At 40.6% G+C, this 25,339-nt stretch overlaps 1 protein-coding gene across 1 annotated transcript in view; it reads right to left on the bottom strand.

The window, feature by feature from the left end:
* The window catches only part of cad (carbamoyl-phosphate synthetase 2, aspartate transcarbamylase, and dihydroorotase), a 192,844-nt gene that overhangs the window by 32,929 nt on the left and 134,576 nt on the right, over positions 1 to 25,339 (bottom strand). Inside the window, exons 35-40 of the mRNA XM_084315379.1 lie at positions 18,642 to 18,740; positions 18,393 to 18,534; positions 14,205 to 14,276; positions 10,671 to 10,852; positions 9,607 to 9,681; positions 5,114 to 5,326 (exon numbers count right to left, since the gene is read on the bottom strand). Of these exons, the coding sequence (XP_084171505.1) occupies positions 5,114 to 5,326; positions 9,607 to 9,681; positions 10,671 to 10,852; positions 14,205 to 14,276; positions 18,393 to 18,534; positions 18,642 to 18,740 (783 nt within the window). The remainder of the gene's footprint in view (positions 1 to 5,113; positions 5,327 to 9,606; positions 9,682 to 10,670; positions 10,853 to 14,204; positions 14,277 to 18,392; positions 18,535 to 18,641; positions 18,741 to 25,339) is intronic.

Raw genomic sequence — 25,339 nt, 5'->3', positions numbered from 1 at the left:
GGGACACATGTAAAGCTTACATGAGAGGACGACTCATACAATACGGTGCAATACTAAAAAGGGCAGAGAAACAAAAAATGACAGCGTTAGATGAGGAAATTAAAATACTCTCGAAACAGCACAGTCAGAGACCAGACCCAGAAACGTGGAGAAACCTAAACAAATCCAAATACGAATTGAACAACATATATCAAAAGAAGGCTGAATATGCGTTATTTAGGACCAACCAAAGATATTATGAACAAGGGGAGAGAGCGGGTAAAATACTAGCGAATCGGGTTAAACAAATGCAAAATCAAAATATTATATCCTCAATTCGTAATAAAGATGACAAGATTATTACAGACAAAAAGGAAATTAATACTGTTTTCAGGTGCTTCTACCAGGATCTATATACCCCACAGAAGGCGGTGGATCAGATAAAACTGGACGCGTTCTTCGACAAAATCAAATTACCGTCGTTATCGAAACAACAAGTAAAATCAATGGAGGGGGGGGTCTCGATAGAGGAAATACACGCGCCAATCAACAGCCTTAAATTGGGTAAAGCACCAGGAGACGACGGGTTTACTCCCGATTTCTACAAACAATTCAGTGATATAATCGCTCCGAGACTATTAAAAGTATATCAAGATTCATTGTTAAAAGGGGGATTGCCCACTAGCTTGAGATCGGCCACTATTACGTTACTACAGAAAAAGGGCAAAGACCCTCAATACTGTGGAAACTATAGGCCTATATCCCTGAGCAATTTGGAAGAAAAAGTATTGGCAAAGATACTTGCGAATAGAATAGAAGATGTACTACCAACTTTGGTGCATTCAGATCAAGTGGGCTTTGTGAAGGGGAGAAACTCAGCTGATAATATCCGCAGACTCCTACACATAATGTGGAAGGTCAGGAATGATACAGAACCTACAGTGGCCTTCTCATTGGACGCCGAAAAGGCCTTTGATAAGGTGGAATTTGCATTCTTATTTCACACGCTAGAGCGCTTCGGGTTCGGACCATCGTTTACTGGGTGGGTAAAACTGTTATACACAAATCCGATGGCATCAGTATTGACCAACGGGATCGTATCCTCGCCCTTTAATCTAGGGCGGGGGACGAGGCAAGGTTCTCCGCTTTCTCCCCAAATGTTTGCGCTCTTCCTCGAACCACTTGCTATCGCACTAAGGACTAATCAAGACATCAAAGGGGTAATAGCGGGGCAGGTAGAACATAAATAATTTTTATATGCGGACGATATCTTATTGGTATCCAGCAATCCCCAAACAGCAGCTGGGGTCATTGGAACTATTATCGAGTCCTTCTCCGAAATATCTGGATACACAATCAACTGGAGCAAGTCAGAAGCAATGCCTCTCTCTAAATGTTGTCCCCCTGCTATCAGGAGGGGCTGGCAATACAGATGGATGCCGTCAGGGTTGATATACCTAGGAATAAAGCTGATCCCAGGTCTGAAAGAGTTAATGCAAGCCAATATTGCCCCTATAATCGAACACATTAGTGCTCTGACCCAGAATTGGGCCAAGATGAATATGTCCCTCCTGGGGAAGATAAACGTAGTAAAAATGATATTGGCTCCCAAATTAAATTATATCCTATATATGCTGCCGCTGACTCTCCCGACCCAGTTACTCAAACAGTATGACAAAGTCATTAATGTATATTTGTGGGGGGGCAAAAGGCCACTATTTGGTTGGGCCAAAATGTATGCAGCAAAGGAAAATGGCGGCTTATCCCTGCCTAAGCTAGACTGGTATCACTATGCGTTCTCGCTCTCCCAGCTCTCCAAATTGAATCACTCGACTGAGGAGGCACCTGCTTGGGTCAAGATAGAGGAGGAAATGGTGTATCCCTCGTCTCTGGAATCCTTTCTGACACAATCAGACAGACCTATACCTCTTAAGAACCCTCTAATGGCGTTTGCCAGGGAAACTTGGAATCAGTCGCACAGGCTGACTGGTGATAGCCCATATCTGTTTTGGGTATAGTACCGAAAGGGATTAAACTGCCTAAATACCGGGGAATGTGGTATAGAATGGCCATGATATCAGGATGTAGTACGACATTGGAAATCACCTGTTGATATTACTTTTAAAGAATGGATGGAACTAATGTTCCGGACAGCATCATATGAAAGGGTGACATATAGAGTCGCAGGAAGAGAGGATATCTTCGCTGAGGTATGGGACAGTTTTCTACACCTGACTGAACGGTCTGGGGATGAATGATTAAGGTGGGGTTTCAGTATTATCAATGATGAAGGTGAAAAATGGGATCTGACCTGATGGTACCTATACTTTATATTGTATTATATATGTATATGCATTAACGTATATGCATCTTGGTTATATATGCACATATAGTAATGTCTTTTTTTGTAAGTATTTTTTATAATTTCCATGTCTTTTGTATGTTTTATATGTCTATACGAAAAAGAAAAAAAAACAAATCTTGGAATTTGCATATTATGCTGTTGAAATATATCTTTGAATATTTGTAAGATTTGTGCAAAAATATAAAAAAAAAAAAAAAAAAAAAAAAAAAAAAGCGAACGATGGATTTAATTTACAAGGAGCGACAGGGACACTATTTCCTCCTAAGAAGTAACGTCGTCAATGGTGAGTGAAATAAATTTTTTTTATATTTAGTAGCCGTGTGGGGCGGGTCTGTGTTGATTATGATTTAATTGGCTGTATTCTCTCTCTGCGTTGGTATGCGTTCTGCCTTTCTGTGGTATAACGAGCGATTTCTTTTGGTCCGCCGTGGCCCCCTCCCTCCTCCTCCTCCCTCTCTCCTCCCCTCCTCCTCCTCCTCAATCAGAGTTTCCAACGCTATAGGTCTATATGACAGGTGTTGTACTCTTAAAACAGTAATGTATATTTGTAGATCTGGTATGTCATAAATGTCTGGATGTAGCAGTACTGTCTATATCTCTGTATGTCATATATAGATGTAGCAGTACTGTCTATCTGTATGTCATGTTATGATGAATTGAAAATGGGGGACCCTGATGTAAACAAGACAAAAGTCTTTCTCTGGTCTGCATCCCGTTAACAATTGTGTGTATTGAGCCGTACTGTATTGTACCCATTCTGCAATCTATTAAATAAAGTTTTCATTCATTCATTGACATTGTCCTTGTGTTACATAAAACCCATCTGTGGCCTCGTGCAGAAGAAGGTGGTAAATACATGTTAAGATATTCCAATGTACAGTTTTGCATACCATTGACTCAGAATGGTCCGTTTTATTGAAATCGTCACAGCAGTATAGTTTGTTTATACTTCAGAAGTATGATATTTAAACATGGTCCCCAAAATGAATGGAAGCGAATGAGGAGCCTGACACCTGGGAGGAATGTGGGTGTTGCAGCGTTGGGGATGTTTAAAAAAATATAATTTAATATATAATATAATAATTTGTGCTTCACCTAAAAATTGTCAGCAGCCTCCACTGCGTAGCGGAGATTGCGTTAGTCACCAACGCCGGAGACGCTGGATTCGCCTGTTTGAATCCAGCTCCCGGCGTGTCACCAGCTTGGCTGGCCGTTCACACTAATACAATTGGCAGTATTAGAGGGTGGGAAAGCTGGCGGGGTGGGTCCAGGTCGTTGTAAACAGCGACTCCTACAGTTCGGTCGGGGCGCCTGCTCAGCGCGGATAGGATCTAAGGGGGGTAGTGTGATCCTTCCACACGTTACACCCTCTCAGTGAGAGTCCGCGCTGCCAGGTGAAAAGAAGCGGTTGATTGGCTAGACGTGTGTCGGAGGAAGCACGTGATAGCCTCCACTCTCCCAGACCGACTGTGGGGGGTAGGTGCGCAGCGACCAGGAAGGGGATTGGGAATTGGCATAACGACTAACATTGGGATGGGAGAAAATCGGAGGAAAAAAAAGATAAAAAAAAAAAATCTTGACGGCATTCTATATGTGAGACACAACACTCATCCACTAGCTCTAGAGGATGGAGAGAATTCGGTTGGAAAAATGTGATGAGATTTTTTTATCACACCGCAAATTAAGAGTAAACAATTAAAAGGGCAACAACCCTGCTGGAGACAGTGTGGACAGATGAATGCCAACCACTCTCACATATTTTGGTTATGTGATAAGGTGCAACCATTTTGGAAGAGTGTTACACAGGAAATGTACAGAATTCTTAGCTATGAATTCCCCATGGAACCCCAGCTGATATACCTGGGTTTGACCACAGAGGAGACCATACACAATGAAGACTTGTACCTGTTCAAAATCATGACAATAGCTGGTAAGAAGGCCATCACAAGGAGCTGGCTCAAAGAAGCCGCTCCAGACAAAGAGACATGGAGGGGAATAGTGGAGGAGATAAGCGCTATGGAAAAAATGACATTCCTGCTGAGATTGAAGGTCGAGACATACGACAGACGCTGGTCGAAATGGACAACATATGAGCCGTCAGACGGTTAAAGACTGCCATGACACAATCAAAACAGACCTGACATATCAAGAGCAAATACAGCTCGCTCCCCCCCCCACCATACAACACCGTCTTGTCCTGTGAGTCCTGTTTGTCCTGTGGTGGTGGTTGTCTTATTATTAATGTAACTGTATGCTTATGTAAAAATTTTAAAATAAAGAGTTATAAAAAAAAATAAAACAGGCAGGCATTACGGTAAGTACCATACAAAAAAGCATCTCAAAACGCCTTCTTGTCGATCCTTGTACACCAGAGGATCTCAACCTGAGGGTCAGGACCTCCAAGGGGGTCGCGGGATGATTTTGGCGGGGTCGCAAAAAAAGAAAATACAAATACATCATATTATAACCTTTGGTATATCTTTTTACCTGTGAAATAATACATATTTCAAGTTTAAAGCCCTCCATAACTCAGTGAAATAGCCAGAAAAGTAGAACATTCATATTATTTGGGGTCCAAGTTCACCACCGTTGACCGTTGAAGGTCTATGTTTGACTATGTTGAGGGTTCACGATCAGGCGTCCCTCTGGTTTTAGGATTCATGAGCTAAAAAGGTTGAGAACCACTGTAGCAGACAATGGGCTCTCCTCTCATAGCAGATGAGAAGTGGCAGTGACATAACAATATGGCCACTAGGCGTCTCCTCTCACCTCCACAGCCCCAGGCGTCGGGTGTCTGAGCACCAGCACGTCAGCGTAGCAGCTCATGGACTGAACGGAGTCGGCCAGAGACTCTCCCTTCTGCGTGGAGGACGTGGCCTCAGAGAAGTGGACCACCGAGCCGCCCAGCCGCTGCATGGCCGCGGAGAACGAGCTGCTGGTCCGCGTGCTGACCTCGTAGAACATGGAGGCCATCACCTTGCCCTGGACAGAGGAGAAACGGGCGCTTACATTTCTTTAAGTCGCCAAGGAAACGTTTCCTGAGCATGGATGCTTTTTTCCCCAGCAACACCCTGCTTCACACACAGTTCCACAACACGCTCACATCTGGGAGCAGCGCAGTATACAACTGCCCCAGCTGCACACACATTTAACATCAATTCATATTTAAAGGGTTAGTCCATTTTTACTACTTAAAAGGGTTTTGGGATTTGCCATCTCTCAGAAAAGAAGATTGATATCGGTTTAATTTCTGTGTGTCCAGTAGCCCCAGAGAGAAAGAGGTCCAGGTGCACACTAGCCTAGCACAGCACAAGGACTGGAAGCATTCATTCATTTATTTTGCATTTATTTTAAATTTGTTAGACCTTATGGTGTTCTTGTTTTGTTCTTGACTTATTGTTATGTTTCTTCTTGACTTGTTTAAAGAAGACGTGTCCGGCCCATGGGGACATTAACGTGTGTTGTCGGGCCTTAGAAATAAATTTGATTTGAGTAGGGGGCAGCAGACAACTCCAAAGCTGACGCACAGAGATGAAACTGATATCAATCTTCTCGTCCCGACTCTGGGGATGATGGTAAATAAATGTATTTCCCAAAATGTTGGAGTGTTCCTTTAATAACATTAAACTGTGATTACCACACTACATGTGGTATTATCAGTGGTATGCACTAGGGATGGGCGCAAGTAATCGATTACTCGAAATTGGTTACAAAGTATGTCCACTAAAAGTGCTTGTTTTTGCCACAAACAGAAATCTCTCTCTGAAATCCCACAAGGCGTGAGTTGTTTCACGAAGACAACAGTGGTAGCCTGAGAGAGTTGGCGAGGTATAACGTTACTGCAAAAGGTTTGTTGCGTTGGAATACGGCTAGCTAAAACAGATAAAAACAGTGCTTCGTGTTTGCACATTTCCAAATTGTGCCAACAACATGTCGCCCACTTTGCATAGTGTTCATAGACTATTGATACAGACAGTGGACTAATGATACAGACATGCTAACGTTGTGGCTAGCTAACTGTAAAGGTTGTGCTACATGCCTAGACAACACTGCTACTACTGCTAGCCAAAGAGAACACACCCTGTACCAAAAATCTGTGTTTCCATGAGCGGAGAGACCTGCTGCAGACAGTCGAGGTAATGTAATTATTACAAATGGTAACTGACTGTTTTGACTGACAATAAGCATTAACACTTTGGATGCCAGCGACGACTATTCTCATTTTATCAGCCCCCCATTGAGTGCCGACGACGAGAAAAAGTGGTTTGATTTTTTTATTAGCGATCTGAATTCATATTTCATCAACCGAGTCTCCCGTTGGTACAGCAGCCCCTCAAGGAGCTCAGATGGGACTGTGTAACTGCAGGTCAGTCAATTAGACTGACCTGGGATCTGTAGAGGTGGAGCCAACTGGCTCCATTGTGCTGGCGAGCCATCTGATCAAATATATATATTTTCTTTTAAACATAACATCAAATTAGACATACAAGCATTAACAGTAAACATCCAATGAAATCACCATTTGAATCATTATAAATGTAGTATACGAGATATATACCTAATACTTGCTATCTAATACCCTACATGCATAATATGCTCCTGCTCGCTCACCCCCCCCGGACCCCCACTTGGATAATCCATCCATTTTCATTCGTTTCTAACCAGGCACTACAATTCATATGCTAGCTTTTATTCTCTCCACCACTTCTAACCAGATTGCAATGTTGGTTTCACTGACACCTAAAATTCTTGCTGTAGAAATTTCTAGATAAATCACATCGAGATAGGTAAGAACCCATACCTTCCGGCACATTTTTTCTGGTTGAAACCATCGTGATGCCATCAGCTTTTTAGCAGCTGTGAGACCAGATAAAACTAGTCTCTTTAGCTGTATAGGGGCTGCAAACTGAGGGGTGTACAGGTATGTTCAGAAATAAGAATTCTGATAATTGCTGAGACACTTCTTTCCAGAATATCTTAACCGGTGGGCAATCCCAATACATGTGCATAAATGTACCCTCATCCCCATTTGTACATAAGGAACATCTGGAGTCTTGTTTAAGTCCCATTCTGTTCAATCTTATAGGAGTCAGGTATGTCCTATGAATATAATTCAGATTAATTTGTTGATGGTCCGGGTTACGTGACGCAATTCGAACGTTTGCCCAGACTTCTTGCCAATCAAAATCTATTTCCAAGTCTGGTATATCCCTCCTCCAGACTGAGTCTAGGGGGAGGATTCCATACGAGGACGTTAGTAAGTGATGATAAAAATCAGATACGAAGCCTCTCGATGTCTCTCTTTCATAGAAGAATTTGTGATATCTGTGGTGCTCAATTGGTATCCTTAAGACTCTATGAGCCTTCAAACAATCCAATAACTGTGCGTAAAAATAATATGTGGAACTGGTGAGGTAATTTTTTTGATGTATATCTTGATAGCTACAAAAACCTTGTTTGTTGAAAACATCTCCCAATGTGTGTATGCCCTGCTTTTCCCATTTGGGGTATCTTATAGGTCGTTTTCCAATAAGGAGTGCATTGTTATTGAATAGGGGAGTATGACTATGCCATTTATGTTGGTTAGAATGTTTCACGCCATATCCGGATCACATGTGTAATAAGGGGGCCAAATTTCAATTCACATTGCTTAATTGATAATATGGTGTATACTATGTCCTGCAGTCTATGTGGTGCTACTATATTTTCTTCTAAGTTTCTCCAGGATACAGATGCTTGGGAATCAAACCAGGTTGTCAGTGGTCTTAAAGAGTACGCTTTAAAATAGTGGTAAAAGTCTGGAAATGCCATACCTCCGTCGGCTTTGTTTCTCTGTGCAGTGGATCTTTTTATTCGTGGAGGTTTGTTATTCCAAATAAATGTATATGCGGTGGAGTGTAATTTTTTCCAGTAACCATCAGGAGGGGGTAACGGTAACATTGAGTTAATGAAGTTGATTCTAGGTAAAACATCCATCTTAACTATTGATACTCGTGCCTGTACTGAGTTTTTAAGTTTGGACCACCTGTCAAAGTCGTATCTGATCAAATATATATATCAAATATATAATATAAAATTAAGCAAAAATATCAATACATTTAAAGGTAGCTATAAACAAGCACTTATGGACACATAAGAGAGAGGAGCTTGAGCAGTAATGTGACTGCCTATTATTTTTTCTCATTTGGATATATAAAAAAAAATACTTTTATTTAATTTTTTATATTATTTTTATTTTTATTAAATTATAATGTCAAATATTGTAAGGAAGGGGCAGGGCTTGATAAGTTGTTTTACTTCCCCCTGTTCCTTCTCGAAAACGTATTGTATGGAAATAGTCTTTGACTATTTACCTTTGTTTTTTTAAACTCGTTTTATGTTTCTATGTTCGAGACAAAAAAATCAAATCAAATCGCGAGACGGAAAGCAGCCTGGAATATATATTTACAGCAGCCAATAATCAATCAATAAAGGCGATCGATATTTGGAATGGCGATCAGAAATTGGAATAATCTTTTTGGAGAACATCTGATCTAAGGTAAGGACTAGTCTATATATTACCAGTCTTGGGGTAATCAGAGCTGTATTCACTGAGATAACAGCGTGTCCCTGTGTGTATGTGTGATCTTGAGGAAACGAGAGAATAGATTTTTCAGCCCGCGTCTATAGCATGCATAAGTAAGTACACATATACTATCGATAATCTAGCGTTTATTTGAAAATGATTCATAAATAGGCCGACAAATGACAACGTGTCTAGTGTATTCGAGAATATTCCAATAAATGCCGTTTATGGGGGCATCTTTCAATTTTCCGAAAATCTTTGAGAGAACGATAGCTTTTCGAAATGCTATAAAAAGGATATGAATTGATTAAAAAACAATCCGTTTCGACAATGTTGACTGCAAACAAGTCATTGATAAGCGACGGGCAGATTAGACACAGCCATAATTTAAAACATAGATTAGGCGTTTTTAGCGCTAACATTGAAGTGGATGATGGCATTCAACGGGGTAAAAAGGTAAACAAGGTCGGCACTGATGGTGTTAAGCATCGCTGTGCATTCTTATTGCTGCCATGTTCTTTAGGTGTTCTAAAAATAGATTCGCATAATCGAGTACTCGATCACTACTCAAGTAATTCATGAGAGTACTTGATCTGGGAAAACATTACTCGTGCCCATCCCTAGTAGAAACGGAAATCGTTCCCGTATAGAAAACACAAACAGGCAGTCAGGCACACACTACTTCAACATGCCCAACCTTCAGTATGTCCAGACTTCTCTCTTTCTGCACCAGGAGCCTCAGCGTGTGGGCCACGTTGAACAGGTGGGAGATCTGAAAACAACAGAGAAGAGTAAAGCACATTCTCGGTCACGGATCACAAAACAGGAAGCATCATATTTTAGTGTCAACCCATACTAATGCCTGCAACCTAAATGACAGCACAGTGAATAGGCAAACAGAGGTGTGTGCATCATAAGAATGTGTTTGCATGTTATTCTGCTAACCCTTTTTTTAATTTATTGTAAAAATGTGCCTGCTATACAAGCCAATAAATGGGTGTTACAAAACACATTCCGATGCCTGATGTTAGGTTCTTATTGGTACCGTCCATAACTCAACATTATGGGTAGTACAACAACAACATTCATTTTGGACCCACACATTTTTTTTAAATGATTATTCATGAATCAATATTTTTTGGACAGGAAAGCAATACTTTTATAGATTATAAATTTTTTTATGACTACATACATTTTTTATTTATTGCACCTTTTACTAAAAATTACTAATTGACTAACAAAGTCTTCCTACGACCAATCCAATCGATTAATCAACTATGAGGCGGGAGTACTATTGGTCACAGGCATTTTGGCTGATAATCCTGGCAGGTCCGGGTAGCCTGCTTCCTGCTTTACCTACTGTGCGTCTCTGTACAGTACGTGTGTCTGTGTACAGTATACAGTACGTGTCTGCGTACAGTATGTGTGTCTGTGTACAGTATGTGTCCGTGTACAGTATGTGTGTCTGTGTACAGTATACAGTACGTGCCTGTGTACAGTATGTGTCCGTGTACAGTATGTGTGTCTGTGTACAGTATACAGTACGTGTCTGCGTACAGTATGTGTGTCTGTGTACAGTATGTGTGTCTGTGTACAGGATGTGTCTGTGTACAGTATGTGTCTGTGTACAGTATACAGTACATGCCTGTGTACAGTATGTGTCCGTGTACAGTATGTGTGTCTGTGTACAGTATACAGTACGTGCCTGTGTACAGTATGTGTCCATGTACAGTATGTGTGTTTCTCAGCCTGCTGGGGTACCTGTTCCTTGCTGAACTGCCTGACTGCCAGCACGTGTTGGCCCACCAGCGCGTGTAGGAGCGGGGAGGTCTGGAGGTGAGAGAGGGCCAGGGTGGGACCTAACCCAGCCGTGGGGGAGAGGAGTCTGGCTAGGGGAGGAGGATGGCTGTACCCATCTCCACCGCACAACGGAGCCAGCAGCTCTGGAACACACACACAGGTTAGATAAGTTCCAGCACTCACGTGCACACATATCACACACAAAAACTAAAGAAAATTAAACATATCAACATAACACTTTAAAAGGAACACGCCAACGTTATTGGAAAGGCGCTTACCGTCTTATCCAGAGTCAGACAAGAAGATGGATACCAATTTCCTCTCGGTGCGGTTGAGTAGAAGGCTATCCGGCCCATCTTAGCACAAATGAAGGATACGGACCACTAGCATAGCTTAAAACTCTGGGAGGTGTTTTTGGCCAACAGCTACAGCTAGGCTAGCTGGTCCATATCCGCTTCCATTCATGTGTGTGCTAAGCTAGGCCATCTTGCAGCTGGATAGCTTTCTACTGAATGCAGAGAGGGAATTGGTATCCATCTTCTGGTCTGACTCTGACGTGTTCCTTTAAAAATCTGTAATGCCGTCAAACGGCAACCTCTAGGCAAAAAGAGCCCCGCTTTGTTTAACCCTTTCACTACCACGCTACAGAAGGTGAACCCCTTCACTACCACACTAGACGGTTAACCGTCTCTAGTGTGGTAGTGCAAGGGTTAACTTTCTGTAGTGATGTAGTGAAAGGGTTAACCCTTTGTCGTGTGGCAGTGAAAAGGTTAACCTTCTGTATTGTGGCAGTGAAAGGGTTAAAAAAAAATTGGTCTGATGTGTGAGTTGGAGTTCAGTGGGGATAGAGGGGGGAGGGGTTGCTATTGCTGGCCACACCTCGGGGTCTGGAGAAATCCTCACTGTAATAATTAACTCTAACCCACACATCAGACAAAAACAAAAAAAAAACATTTAAATGAAGTGCAACACCAAGCAGGGCTATTTTGAGCAGGTCACTATTTGACAGCATTACACATTCGACCTCTAAATGCAGGGCTAAACCCAGAGTGAGTACAGTAGAGCATGTAAAAGCTGTGAATGAAGAGCAATTAAGGTTGAAGAGATATAACATAAAAAAGGGGAACTACACCAATTTTCTGAATTTTCATTATTTCTAAGATCCAAGACTGACCAAAAATATTAGTGAACTTGACCAACTCTCTCCCAACTCAAAAAACTAGAGTAGGTAAAACTCAAACTCAAGCGATAAAGCCTGAAGCTGCTCCATAGACAATGAATTGTTAAGAGATGGTAAAGGTGATGCTGAGCACCCAGGGGAACTGTCTGAGTATACGGATACATGAACACTACTATGGAATTCAGCTAATTTGGGCATACAAATAAAATGTGCGCAAGTCTCTTTACTTCTGATTTCTGGTGCTTTGGGAAGAGAGTAGCTCATGTTCACAAATGGATATAACACACTGGAATTCTTGATTTGGGTGTTGTTCCTATTTAAGATGTTATTTAAAATGATTATTTTGTTTAAATTAGGTTGTACGCCGACCATCAAGTGATACTTGTTTAGTTTAGGAATAGGGGGCAGGTAAGATTTATTCTTCTCCCTGCTCCTTTTGCCCATGGACAGGTAGAACTGTATTTATGATTTTGTATGATTGTATTGCTTCCATGTGGCAAATAAAACTCTGAATCTGAAATGTATAAAAAATTAAAAAAAATTCATTAACTCATTCTGCGGCAGTCACGAGAAAAGTCGGGTTAACTTGCCAACCGCTCAGCGCCAATCACGAGAAAACTCTGGTTTTAATCGTTATTTATTTTATTAGCTATATCCATTAGGGATGGGTACCTTTCACATTTGAACCGATACCGGTACCTGTGAATCGGTACTTTAGTCTCAAGAAATTTTATTTGCCTACCTCAGTCGTAAAAAAAAAAAAAATCCAAACTTCAAATAACTACAATTTCTACAGTTTTCGGCTTGTCATTGCTCCGACTGCTTTGTTGTTGAATCAAGTCAAATCCTAGGTAAGCATATATTGTGCGTGTGAACGTTGACATGAAGAAAAAAGTTTAAAATTTTTTTTTTTTTTTTTCTCGGTTTCTCACTTGATTCGATACTCTGTAGTACCGACGTGTTTCGGTTCGGTGCCTCAAAAGTACCGAATTCGGTACCCATCCCTAATATCCATACATTTTTCATCCATCCAGCCTGATGTTATCGTTGGGAATGGGTCCGATCTCGCAAAAGGGCAAATACCGCCGCCTACGATCTGAGCCGTGCGGGCGGGGTTTAAATACTCCGGCAGGACTAGCGTTTATAACGATACATCTGCGATGCTGCCCCCCCCCCTGCAATGCCGGACGGACCTCCACGAGCAGTATTTGGAATGGCGATCAGATAATTGGATTATTTATTTAGGGCAATTTCATGTATGCACGAGGAGACATAATAATCTAGTGTTGATTTCAGGAAGATTCGATAATCAGGCGAAAAATTACAATGTGATAAGTGTACTCCACTAAAACGCTATTATCGCGTCTTTTCCTGGGATTACTAAGAATCACCAAAACTATACTCATATTCAAAACGGTATAAAACGGAAATGTACGGATGAAAAAACAATCCGTTTTTTTGCATGTTGACTAGAAGCAACTCACTGACAATCGACAGTGTTATTAGACCCATAGCTATAATATAAGATATATTTTAAGCACTCGCAAATTTCAGGCTCCCCATTGATTAAAGCACTGGCGTTCTATCCAGAAGGTAGACAGCGACCCCTGGCACTGGATGAGTTAATAATTTTTCTTTATCACCATTCAATATTTATAAAAAAAGAAGAAAACAAAGTGAATGAAAATCGAAAACAACACAAAGCAAGGCAACAAGCGAGGAGAGCAGCGAATGATGAAAAGGCCTTTTTCAAGAGAACTGATGAAACGGGGCGTCTGAGCAGCGGCAAGAGCAGCAACAAGCAGCAGCGTATGCGCCAGTTAGATGTCAGGCTTCTGATCACTGTTCGCTACTATTCTCAACTAGCTTTAATCCATATGATCCATGCAGCTGGCCCTACAGAGGCTCTCCTACAATAGCTAACAGCCTACAGTAGCAGGCGACAAGGGGGGGAGGGCAGGGGGAGGGGGCTGGGTAGGAGTGTAACGACATGCAAATCTGCTCAGATTCAATACGAATTTGGATTTTGAGGTCACGATAAAATAACATTCCTGATTATACGTTCAAATGTATTATTACTATAGAGCTTGTATTATAAATAATACTGTGTATGTGTATATATATATTATATACATACACACAGCTTGGTATGGCTCCGAGACCTAGGTTAGAGAATCATGGCCGATGGTGGTTTTTAAATGTACAGTACATGGTATTTTTCTCTCGCTCTCATTTTAGATTCTGCATCGAGGTCGTTACACCTCTACTGGCGGGGGATGTGAAAGCAGCACGAGAGCGTTCAGCTCCTTCCAAACCTTCTTCGATTGCTATCCTCAAAGATCTGTCCTTTGTCTCCTCTGCTGTTTGTCCTGTGCTTTGTCCATACCCTTCACAGGACGGGGCACAGTTATTGTTTATTTAAAAACATACAAATCCTTCATTAGCAGTGAGCGGATGAGTGAACTTGCATTCAAACCTGTGCAAAGAAATACTCAAGTGATAATGGTTTCAAATACTGAGAGCTCTTGATTAAAAGGATACACACACTTTGACAGTTTTTGAAACGGCACAATAGGACTTCATAAAGGACCATGCAATACTTCATAAAGCACCATGTAATACTTCATAAAGCACCATGTAATACTTCATCAAGCACCATGTAATACAGTGGTCGGCCCGAAATTGGCCCGCCAGCAATAATATCTTAATATATATATATATATATATATATATATATATATATATATATATATATATATATATATATATCAGACAGACTATAGGCTAGGCTATATATTTAAGCTATAATGTCCAAACAGAGAAACTACCACCCCCTAAACAATGCTTATTATACTTTGTTTTATCCATGTTGAGTGAATAACAGGTAGGCAGGCAGCGAGGTGCAATGTAGCGCTTGCTCAACATGAATAAATCGGTGGACAGCGCCTGGTGCTGAAATAGCAAACAAGCAGTGTGGTATGGTATGGAATTAAAACACCAGTTCAGTAAGTCATTCAAACTTTATATTTACTATATGACTGACGGCACCACATATGTGAACAGTAACGGTGCAATTAAAATGACGTCAAATCGGAGCAAAAAAAGCTGAATCCGCTTCAAGAAGAGATGCTACATTAGGTAAGAATTACAACAAAACATTCATTAACTAAATTTAAAATACCATTTGGTTTTTAACCCTCTAAAGCCGGGCGCAACACTAGACATGTTTTGCAAAACATTAAATATCTTTGGATCCATTTGTGATCAAGACTTTCTTTATTGTATCGGAATCGGTAGACCTCTCAGTCAGTGCGCGGAATAAAGCATAGATGGAATCTTGAAATATCTAGATTGGTTGTTTTTTCTGGACTGCATCTAATCCGCTGTATCTATCGGTTTATCATATATCTATGTCTGTCACTATAGCCAATGGAAATGCTAGAAATGGTCACGTGGACTGGTTGAACCAATAGAAAAAAGTTTCTCAATAGTCCAGTCTGCTCCACAGAACGGGCCGTCAGATAGACTCGCTGGTTGCGCATAATGTAGGATAGACCGATAGAGAGGCGCTTGTGTCTGTGTTTTTGCCATTTTATTATAAAACCAAAGGTATAATATTCAGTGCAAACATGTATTATATATAATAATGGAAAGTAGGAAAAACTGCTCCTTCACTGTTTATTATGCCACCTATGCAGCTCGTTTATTTTGCTGCCTGTCACAAATGTATGTCTTAGTTATAAGGTGGTCTGTCAGAGTTAAAAAATGTTCACCATCAATTTATTAAATTAGCCAGTTTTTGGTTCTGGCCCGCCACATAATGGCTTGGAAAAAATGTGGCCGAGGCCAAACTTAATTGCAGACCCCTGATGGAATACTTCATAAAGAACCATGTAATACTTAAATTCTGTTAAAAGATGTGATTCGAGGTACACGGTTTTAAATTGACAGCAGTGATACATTTTATTTTGCCCAGGCGTTATTGTGCTATTAAAAAAAACTTCAATAATTGATTATCTGAAATGTAATTTTGGGAATCATTACAGTGGTTTCACCTTCACTTCTCGCCAAAACAGACAAATCTATCAGATCTACATACAGTAGATTTCATTCATGGTCTTTGCTGCCCTGTAACTGCCCTGGTGGTACTAAATCCATATTAAACTCTGCCATTGGAAAGGGGAGATTTGGACCGATCCACAGATGTATGACTGGCCATAGTAAGGTCATTTATAGGCCTGATATTCTTCCGTTCAATGTTATTGTAGTTAATTAACTAAAGCTAAGGACTAAAACTAGGTATGAAAAATACATTTTATTAACTAAAAAAAAAAAAAAAAATAACTAGACCTAAAAAAAATTTAAATAACTTAAGGTGCTGTAGATAACATTTGTATATAATAAAAGTATTTATTCTTTATACATGGCATTTATTAAGTTACAGGAAAATACTGAACTTTAAGACACTGCTCTGCCTGGGTGCAATGATTGAGAGGACTAGAGCATGCCTCCTAGCCACCGCACTGAGCCAGAGTTGTTAAAAGGTGGGAGCACGCCACTCCAACTCGAGTTCCAACTTGACCACCTCCCAGGTGGTCGAGTTAAAGAACACAGTTCGGATCTGACCACTTAACCCAAGTGGTTGGGTTCAACATGGTCACCAGCCCCTGCAGTTCATCCATGCAACGGTGCTGCTGTGGCCAAAGCCCACGTGTTCATGCTGGAAGAAGAACGCTTTATTCTCCGACAGAAATTGGAGATCAAATGGACTTGTTGGCGGTGAGGAGGAACTGAGGAACACAAACTAACTCCATCCATCGGCCATGGACGACTGACCACAGTGACCATGCTCGCCTTGCCAAAGACTGTAATCCATGGTCATTGTGGATATCCTCCCGCTTGTGAATGGCGGACCGTGTGCTTGCCCTAACAAGGACTTCTAAAGATGGACGACCAACCACACTGCCCTACCACTGCCCCCCCCTGGTCATGTAGTGCTCCAGTCTGTAACTTTGACAATCTGGTGCCAAAATCTGATATGGTATAAAGTGTGCTAACAGACTGCTGTAATAAATAATATTACAGGAGTAACACTTGCTGATATGATACACTAGCTACATAAAAGCTAAACTAGCTACATAACGGCTACACCCACAGTAACAGCTACACTAGCTACATATAACAGCTAAACTAGCTACATAACAGCTACACTAGCTACATAACGGCTACACCCACAGTAACAGCTACACTAGCTACATATAACAGCTAAACTAGCTACATAACAGCTACACTAGCTACATAACGGCTACACCCACAGTAACAGCTACACTAGCTACATATAACAGCTACATACGACAGCTACACTAGCTACATAACAGCTAAACTAGCTACATAACAGCTACACTAGCTACATAACGGCTACACCCACAGTAACAGCTACACTAGCTACATATAACAGCTAAACTAGCTACATAACAGCTACACTAGCTACATAACGGCTACACCCACAGTAACAGCTACACTAGCTACATATAACAGCTACATACGACAGCTACACTAGCTACATAACAGCTAAACTAGCTACATAACAGCTACACTAGCTACATAACGGCTACACCCACAGTAACAGCTACACTAGCTACATATAACAGCTACATACGACAGCTACACTAGCTACATAACAGCTAAACTAAGTAGCTACATAACAGCTACACTAGCTACATAACGGCTACACCCACAGTAACAGCTACACTAGCTACATATAACAGCTACACTAGCTACATAACGGCTACACCCACAGTAACAGCTACACTAGCTACATAACGGCTACACCCACAGTAACAGCTACACTAGCTACATATAACAGCTACACATAACAGCCTATAAGATGAAATTATGTATTTTTTCTTTCTCACACGCATTATATAATAGCTAAACATGATATCCCAGGCCACTTATTACTCAAACACTCCAAAGTAATTGAAATGGTTCAATTAGTCAACATTGGAATCTACTTACTGGAGACGGACATATTTGATTTGAACGTTTAAAATAGTTCGATTCAACATAGCAGCATCAAGAAAGCAAACAGACCATCTCTCAGACAAGTTGGACTATTTCAACAACTTCGGGTGAGTGTTTGACAAATAAGTGGCCCTGGATTTCATGTTTAGGTACTATAGAATGCTTCTGAATAAGAATAGGATTATGAAATTAAATTATGTAATGTGGCGGCTAAAGTTTTAACGTATGCACTAAGCCAGGGCTGGTAGGGACATTTTAATTTAAAATTCAATTCATTTCAGGTGAATATTCCTCAAAATCCAAATATTGAAACCATTTGGTAATGAGAACGTTGTCCTATACAACCTATTAAATAATGATGAAAGAAATGTTCTGTGATTCCTGTTCACATCTGAAGAAAAAAATAACAATAGGGTGTAAGAACTTGTTCTTAATTAACCTGCCTATTCAAATAAAGGTTTGAGGTTTGTCTGCAGTACCTGGGGGCAGTCCGGGGTCTGAGGAGCGGTGCACGCGAGGAGGCAGCATGTAGCGACCCTCCCCCGCTGAACGTCGAGGACTGGGGGCTCTGGTACGGATGGACCCCTCAAAGGGAGGCAGGGGATGGGGACGCTCTGGAGTCTGAGACAGAGCGAACGTACACACACACACACGACCACAAACAAACACTCAATCAGAACAACATACAGGCATTGCGTGTGTGTGTGTGTGTGTGTGTGCGCGTGTACCTTAGGGATTTCCTTTAGGGGTTCAGGAGTATTGATGCTGGGCGAGGGGGCAGCAGGCCAGGTCTTAACATCCTCTCCATAACCAGGGGGTACCAGCACCTGAGAACAGACCAGGGTTTAACTCTCTCTCTCTCTCTAGTTGCTTGGATAGATGAGACTACCATATCCATAACTTCAGTGGTTCCCAGGGGTGTAAAACACCACACCATGTAGACCCTTTTCCTGTTTGTAGCTATGCTCAATGTATACCTGCATCTACTGCCCTGCACTGTAATCATAACTACCTACCTCATCCTATAGTCTACCCATATACCGTTTACATACATACAGTATGATAGCCCTGTACAATAATTATATACACTGGATGGATACCATATATATATTTATCTACAATTGTTCGATATATATGCTTATATACCTGTTCACATGCCTGTGTATACATACTTGTATATATTATATCTATATATATATCCCATACTATACTAGTTATACCACTGGCCAGTATGGCTTACTACTATAGTATATTTATACTAGTTTCACCTTTTATACCTATTTATATTTGTATCACTGTAGCATAATCATACTGTACATACATCAGTTTAGCATATATTACCAGTAGATTGTTATACATACATATTATATATATATCACATTTAATCACTTGTACATTGTTAATGCACTTTACTGTTACATTTGCACTCTGGATAATGCCAACTTCTTTTCGTTCTACTGCACATGTGCTGTATGATGACGATACATTTTAATCTAATGTAGGCAGAACTCGCACGCCGCGCCGCCCATACAATAATTTTTACTAGGGATGCTCGATATTGGCTTTTTTACCGATACTGTCCAACTCTTAACACTTTGAGTGCCCACCACGTGATAACGTGTTATTAGCCCGCCACGACAATTAGCGTGTTATTTTTTTATTAGCAATCTGAATTCATATTTCATCAACCGAGTCTACCGTTGGTAAACCAGCCCCATCAGGAGCTCAGATGTGAAAAAACCGCCCCCTATCGTCTCCCAGATGGTAATGCACCCTTTTGGAATGGACTCAATGAAAATGGATGAGAAAAGAAAAATCCGGAATCCACATTTTACTTCTCAGGCATGTAACCCGAGCCGATCGGATTCATTGTGGACCATCAGAACAGCGTGGAATATGTGTTTACAGTATGTAGCGTTGGATCAATAAAAGCGATAGATTTTTGGAATGGCGATCAGGAATTGGAATGATCTTTTTGGAGAACATCTGATCTGAGGTAAGGAATCTATTTTACAAGTCTTGGGATAATCAGAGTTGTATTCGCTGAGCTCTCAGCGTTCGCCCTATGTATGTGTGTGTGTGTGGGCGATGGCTTTGAGGAAATCAGAGAATCGATTTTTCAGATCACCTATATAGCGTGCATACGTACACATATACTATCGATAATCTAGCGTTTATTTGAAAACTATTCATAAATAGGCCGAAAAATTACAACGTTCTAGAATATTCCAGTAAAGGGCGTTTATTATGGAATCTTTTTATTTTCCTTGAAAACGAGGGCTTTTCAAAATGCTATAAAACGAAAATGAACCGATAAAAAAACAATCCGCTTCGACAATGTTGACTGGAAAACGAGTCATTGATAAGCGACGGGCAGATTAGTCACATAGCCATAATTTAAAACATAGATTAGGCCAGACCTGGGCATTGTACATCCGGCCCGCGGGATGATTCTGACCGGCCCGCGAAAGATTACATGATAATAATTTTTTTTTTTTTTACTTTTTTCTTTTCATGTCAACGTTCACACGCACAATATACGCTTACCTAGGATTTGACTCGATTCAACAACAAAGCAGTCGGGGCAAGCCGAAAACGGTCGAAAGTGTGGTTATTTGAAGTTTGGATTTTTTTTTCACAACTGAGGTAGGTAGATTACATTTTTAGAGACTAAAGTACAGAAAAAAGGTACCGTTGGGTACCGGTATCGATTCACAGGTACCGGTACCGTATCGGTTCAAATGTGAACGGTACCCATCCCTACTGAACACAAAACTGCAGGGCGAGGGCATTTTTGCTCATGAAATGCATAGCCATGTGAAAGCCTTCATGACAAAGTTGCAATTAATTTCAAGGCAACTAGGCAGCAGCAAACTCAAACACATGAAAACCCTGAAAGAAGTCAAACCATCAGCTGATCACCGGCACAGGTACTCATCCATGTTGGGAGCACTGCATGATGAATCTTCAAGGCGTTTAAGATTTAAAAAAGGTTGAGGATGAAATGCAGCTAGTTTCCTCTCCCTTTACCTGCAGTGTTGATAGTTGTTCAGCTTGAACTCATTGACCTGCAGTCTGATTCACTACTGAAAGAGCAGTTTAAGTCAGCATCACTGCTAGAGTTCTACTCTGCTCTCAAGGAGGAGAACTTTCCAAACATGAGGAGACATGCTCAGAAGATGTTGGTTCTCTTTGGATCCACCTACATTATGTGAACAGACATTCTCAGTTATGACATTTACCAAGTCCAGGTACAGATCCTCTCTCACTGATGAACATCTGGCAGCTGTGCTTCGCATCTCCACCTCAGACATGCAACCTGACTTTGATGGACTTGTTAAAGCTCAACAGACTGGATTTATCACACTGAATGAAAAAAAAAAAAAAAAATGAAGAACACTAAAATGTGGAAATATAACAAGTGAAATGGGACACTTGATCTTTTTATTTCTTTTTTTTGCACAGTTCTGAAAACATTAAATGTTTAATATAGGCATGTAAAGTAAAAAAGGCTACAAAACTGGGACACTTTTCTTTACACAGTTCAGTGACATGTCTTGTTTATTTTTGCTATAAGATGATGTGATGTCTTTAGAAAGCTAAGAAAATCCTTGTTTCAATAGTATATGAAACTCAAAATGCCCTTTGTTATTAATGTTTCACATTTTGTGTATCATTTTGGAAATAAATTCTATTTGAATAAATGATATTTTTGAAAGCTAACCTCACCTTTTAATTGCCAAATAATAACATACACTCTTACCAGGGGTCAAAACAATGCCATTTACTGCTTTTTATATAGAAATAAAATGTATATTATGCATAATTGAAGTTTGGAATTTTGGCCCGGCCCTCCAACATCTTTTCAGTTGCTCATTCGGCCCCCTGGGAAAAATAATTGCCCACCCCTGGATTAGGCATTATTAACGCTAACAATTTTTTATATATACAAGCATTATTAACAGTGCACATCCAATCAAATCACCATTTAGTTAAATGTATTATACAGGATATACCCCTAATACCTGCTATCTAATACCCTACACACATATGCTCTAGCTCGTACGCCCCCCCCCCCCCCCCCCCGGACCCCCCATTGGATAATCCATCCATTATCCCTCGCTCCTAACCAGACACTACCATTATATGCTAGCTTTTATTCTCTCCACCACTTCTAACCACATTGTCATTTTGGATTCATTGAGACCCAAATTCTTGCTGTAGATATTTCTTGATAAATCACATCGAGATATGTAATAATCCAGACCTTTCGGCAATTTTTTTCCGGTTGGAACCATCGTGATGCTATCAGCTTTTTAGCCACTGTGATACCCGATAAAACCAATCTCTTTAGCTGTGGATGTACTGCACACTCAAAAACATCATTCAGCAGTAATACAGAGGGGTGTACAGGTATATTCAGAGTTAAGAGATTTGATAATTGCTGGGTCACCTCTTTCCAGAATATCTTAACTGGTGGGCAGTCCCAGTACATGTGCATAAATGTTCCCTCGTCCCCATTTGTGCATAAGGAGCATTTGGAGTCTTGTTTAAGACTCATTCTGTTCAGTCTTATAGGAGTCAAATATGTCCTGTGAATATAGTTAAGATTGATTTGTTGATGGTCCGGGTTCCTTGATGTAAATCGAACATTTGCCCAGGCTTCTTGCCAATCAAAATCTTTTTCCAGGTCTGGTATATCCCTCCTCCAGACTGAGTGTAGGTGGAGGGTTTCATACGAGGACGTTAGTAATTGATGATAAAAATCTGAAACAAAACCTCTCGATGTCTCTCTTTCATAGAAGAATTTGTGGTATCTGTGGTGTTCAATTGGTATCTTTAATGGAACACTGTGAGCCTTCAAACATAACAATAACTGTGCGTAAAAATAATATGTGGACTCTGTGAGATAATTTTTTTTGCGTATTTCTTCATAACTACAAAAACCCTGTTTGTTGAAAACATCACCTAATGAGTGTATGCCTTGCTTTTCCCATATAGGGAATCTTATAAGTCGTTTTCCAATCAAAAGTGCATTGTTATTGAATAAGGGAGTATGATTATGCCATTTATGTGGGTTAGAATATTTTTTTTGTGTTTCACGCCATATCCAGATCGCATGAGTAATTATGGGGCCAAATTTCCGTTCGCATTGCTTAATTGATAATTTAGTGTATGCTATGTCCTTCAGTCTATGTGGAGCTACTATATTTTCTTCTAAATTTCTCCAGGATACTAATGCTTGGGGATCAAACCATGTTGTCAGTGGTCTTAAAGTGTACGCCTTAAAATAGTGGAAAAAATCTGGAAATGCCATACCACCATCTGCTTTGTTTCTCTGTGCAGTGGATCTTTTTATACGTGGTGGTTTGTTATTCCAAATAAATGTGTATGTGGAGGAGTGTAATTTTTTCCAGTAACCCTCTGGAGGGGGTAACGGTAGCATTGAGCTGAAGAAGTTGATTCTAGGTAGTACGTCCATCTTAACTATTGATATCCGTGCCTGTACTGAGTTTTTAAGTTTTGACCACCTGTCAAGATCGTCTTTGATTTTGTTTTGGATTTTTATGTAATTGTGCTTCACCGTTTGTCTTATGGTGGGGAATATTTCCACTCCCAAACATCTAAAGTGTTTTACCATAGGTATCTCTTCTGGGAGGGTTATATTTCTTTTTGCAGGGGCGTTAAGTGGAAGGAAAGCCGACTTCGGCCAATTTATCGTAAATCCCGATAAATCTCCAAAGTCCTCAATCAACTTGAGCAGATGAGGCATTGTGGTGTTGGGGTTTTGCATGAACAGTATTACGTCGTCCGCATATAAACTAATTTTATGTTGTGTGCCCTTGATTTCGATTGGTTCTATGGATTGGGATTGTCTTATATATTGTGCTAAAGGCTCTAATGATAGATCGAATAGTCCAGGACTAAGAGGGCAACCCTGTCTAGATGAGCGTGATACCGGAAAGATTCCGGAGGTGATTATACTTGTTGTAATCATGGCCGATGGGTCTTTGTATAATACTTTAATCATATCAATGAAACCTTTACCTAACCCCATCGTTTCTAATACTGCCCATAGATACGACCATTCCAACCTGTCAAAAGCTTTCATTGCATCCTGGGTCAGCATCGCCTTAGGCGTGGTGTCGTCCTTGTCAGCATCTAGTACGTGCAGTAATCGTCTTATGTTATCAGTGATCAAGCGGCCTCTTATGAAGCCAGTTTGGTCCGGATGAACTAAAGACGTCATATGCTTCCGGATGAACTAAAGACGTCATATGCTTTTGCAATGTTATTAACGCTAACATTGAAGTGGATGGTGGGCATTCAAGCACTAAATCGTGCGCTCCCCTGCTGGCACTGAAAGTGTTAATTTCCGATACCGAGATCAACCGGTATATGCAGGGTCCCCCCCCCCCCCCCCCCAAAAAAAAACGGAATAATTTCAGGTAATTAACATTACCCGTACTTTTCGCACTATAAGCCGCACCTGACTATAAGCCGCAGCAGCTAAATTGAATGATGTGTACATATATAAACCGCACTGGACTATAAGCCGCAGGTGTTTTAATGTTTAATTACCATATGTAATTAGCATTGGGACACAATACTGTCGGACAAATAACAAGAATTAACTCATTTACAAGTTGTATTAAGTTTAGCAAATAAGGGAACAGATAAATAACATTTCAATGCAGTCAAAAAAGCAATATTTAGATTTTTACATTTTCAGGTTTGGTCACGTCGAGTCACATATAAGCCGCACCGTTATATAAGCCGCAGGGTCGAAAAATGGGGGAAAAAGCCGCGGCTTATAGTCCGAAAAGTACGGTACTTATTACATGGCGTTTTAACATTCGCCAAAATGCTTGATTGTGATTAGTCAATAGCGCTTGGTTGCCCCTGACAGCGGTCAATTATTTCTCGATAACAAGACGCAATAATGACCGCTGATACGGGTAACAGAGCGCTATTGACCAATCGCAATCAAGCATTTTGGTCGCAGTCACGAAAGCTAAGCATTACCATTCTGCACAGCTGCACTACATCAGTGCAATCAGACCCCACACCTGCCGGCGATGACAGCGGAGCCACAGAACAGAACAACTGCGTCTGCATTTGATCTCGTCGATGGTGTAAAATGAATTAGGTATATTCTTAGTAAGTTAGCCATGTAATAAGCTGGATAATGTATAGCTATACTCGGGCATTGTCGCAAAATAATTGACCTTCACTGCGTTTAGAACACCGTGTTGTGTCGGTCAATTATTTTGCGACAATGACCTCGTAGCTATACATTATCCCTTACATATCTATTGTCGTGTAATTAACACAACATTGTGCATACTTTGACAATAAATAAAATAATAATTTGTTCTTACTTGCCTGGGTAAATAAATTTAAACAAATATATATATATATATAT

The sequence above is a fragment of the Notolepis coatsorum genome (assembly GCF_963971535.1).
Source record: "Notolepis coatsorum genome assembly, chromosome: 5".
Lineage (NCBI taxonomy): Eukaryota > Metazoa > Chordata > Actinopteri > Aulopiformes > Paralepididae > Notolepis > Notolepis coatsorum.
Note: the sequence above shows the minus strand (reverse complement) of the source record. Positions and strands in the feature narration are given on the sequence as shown.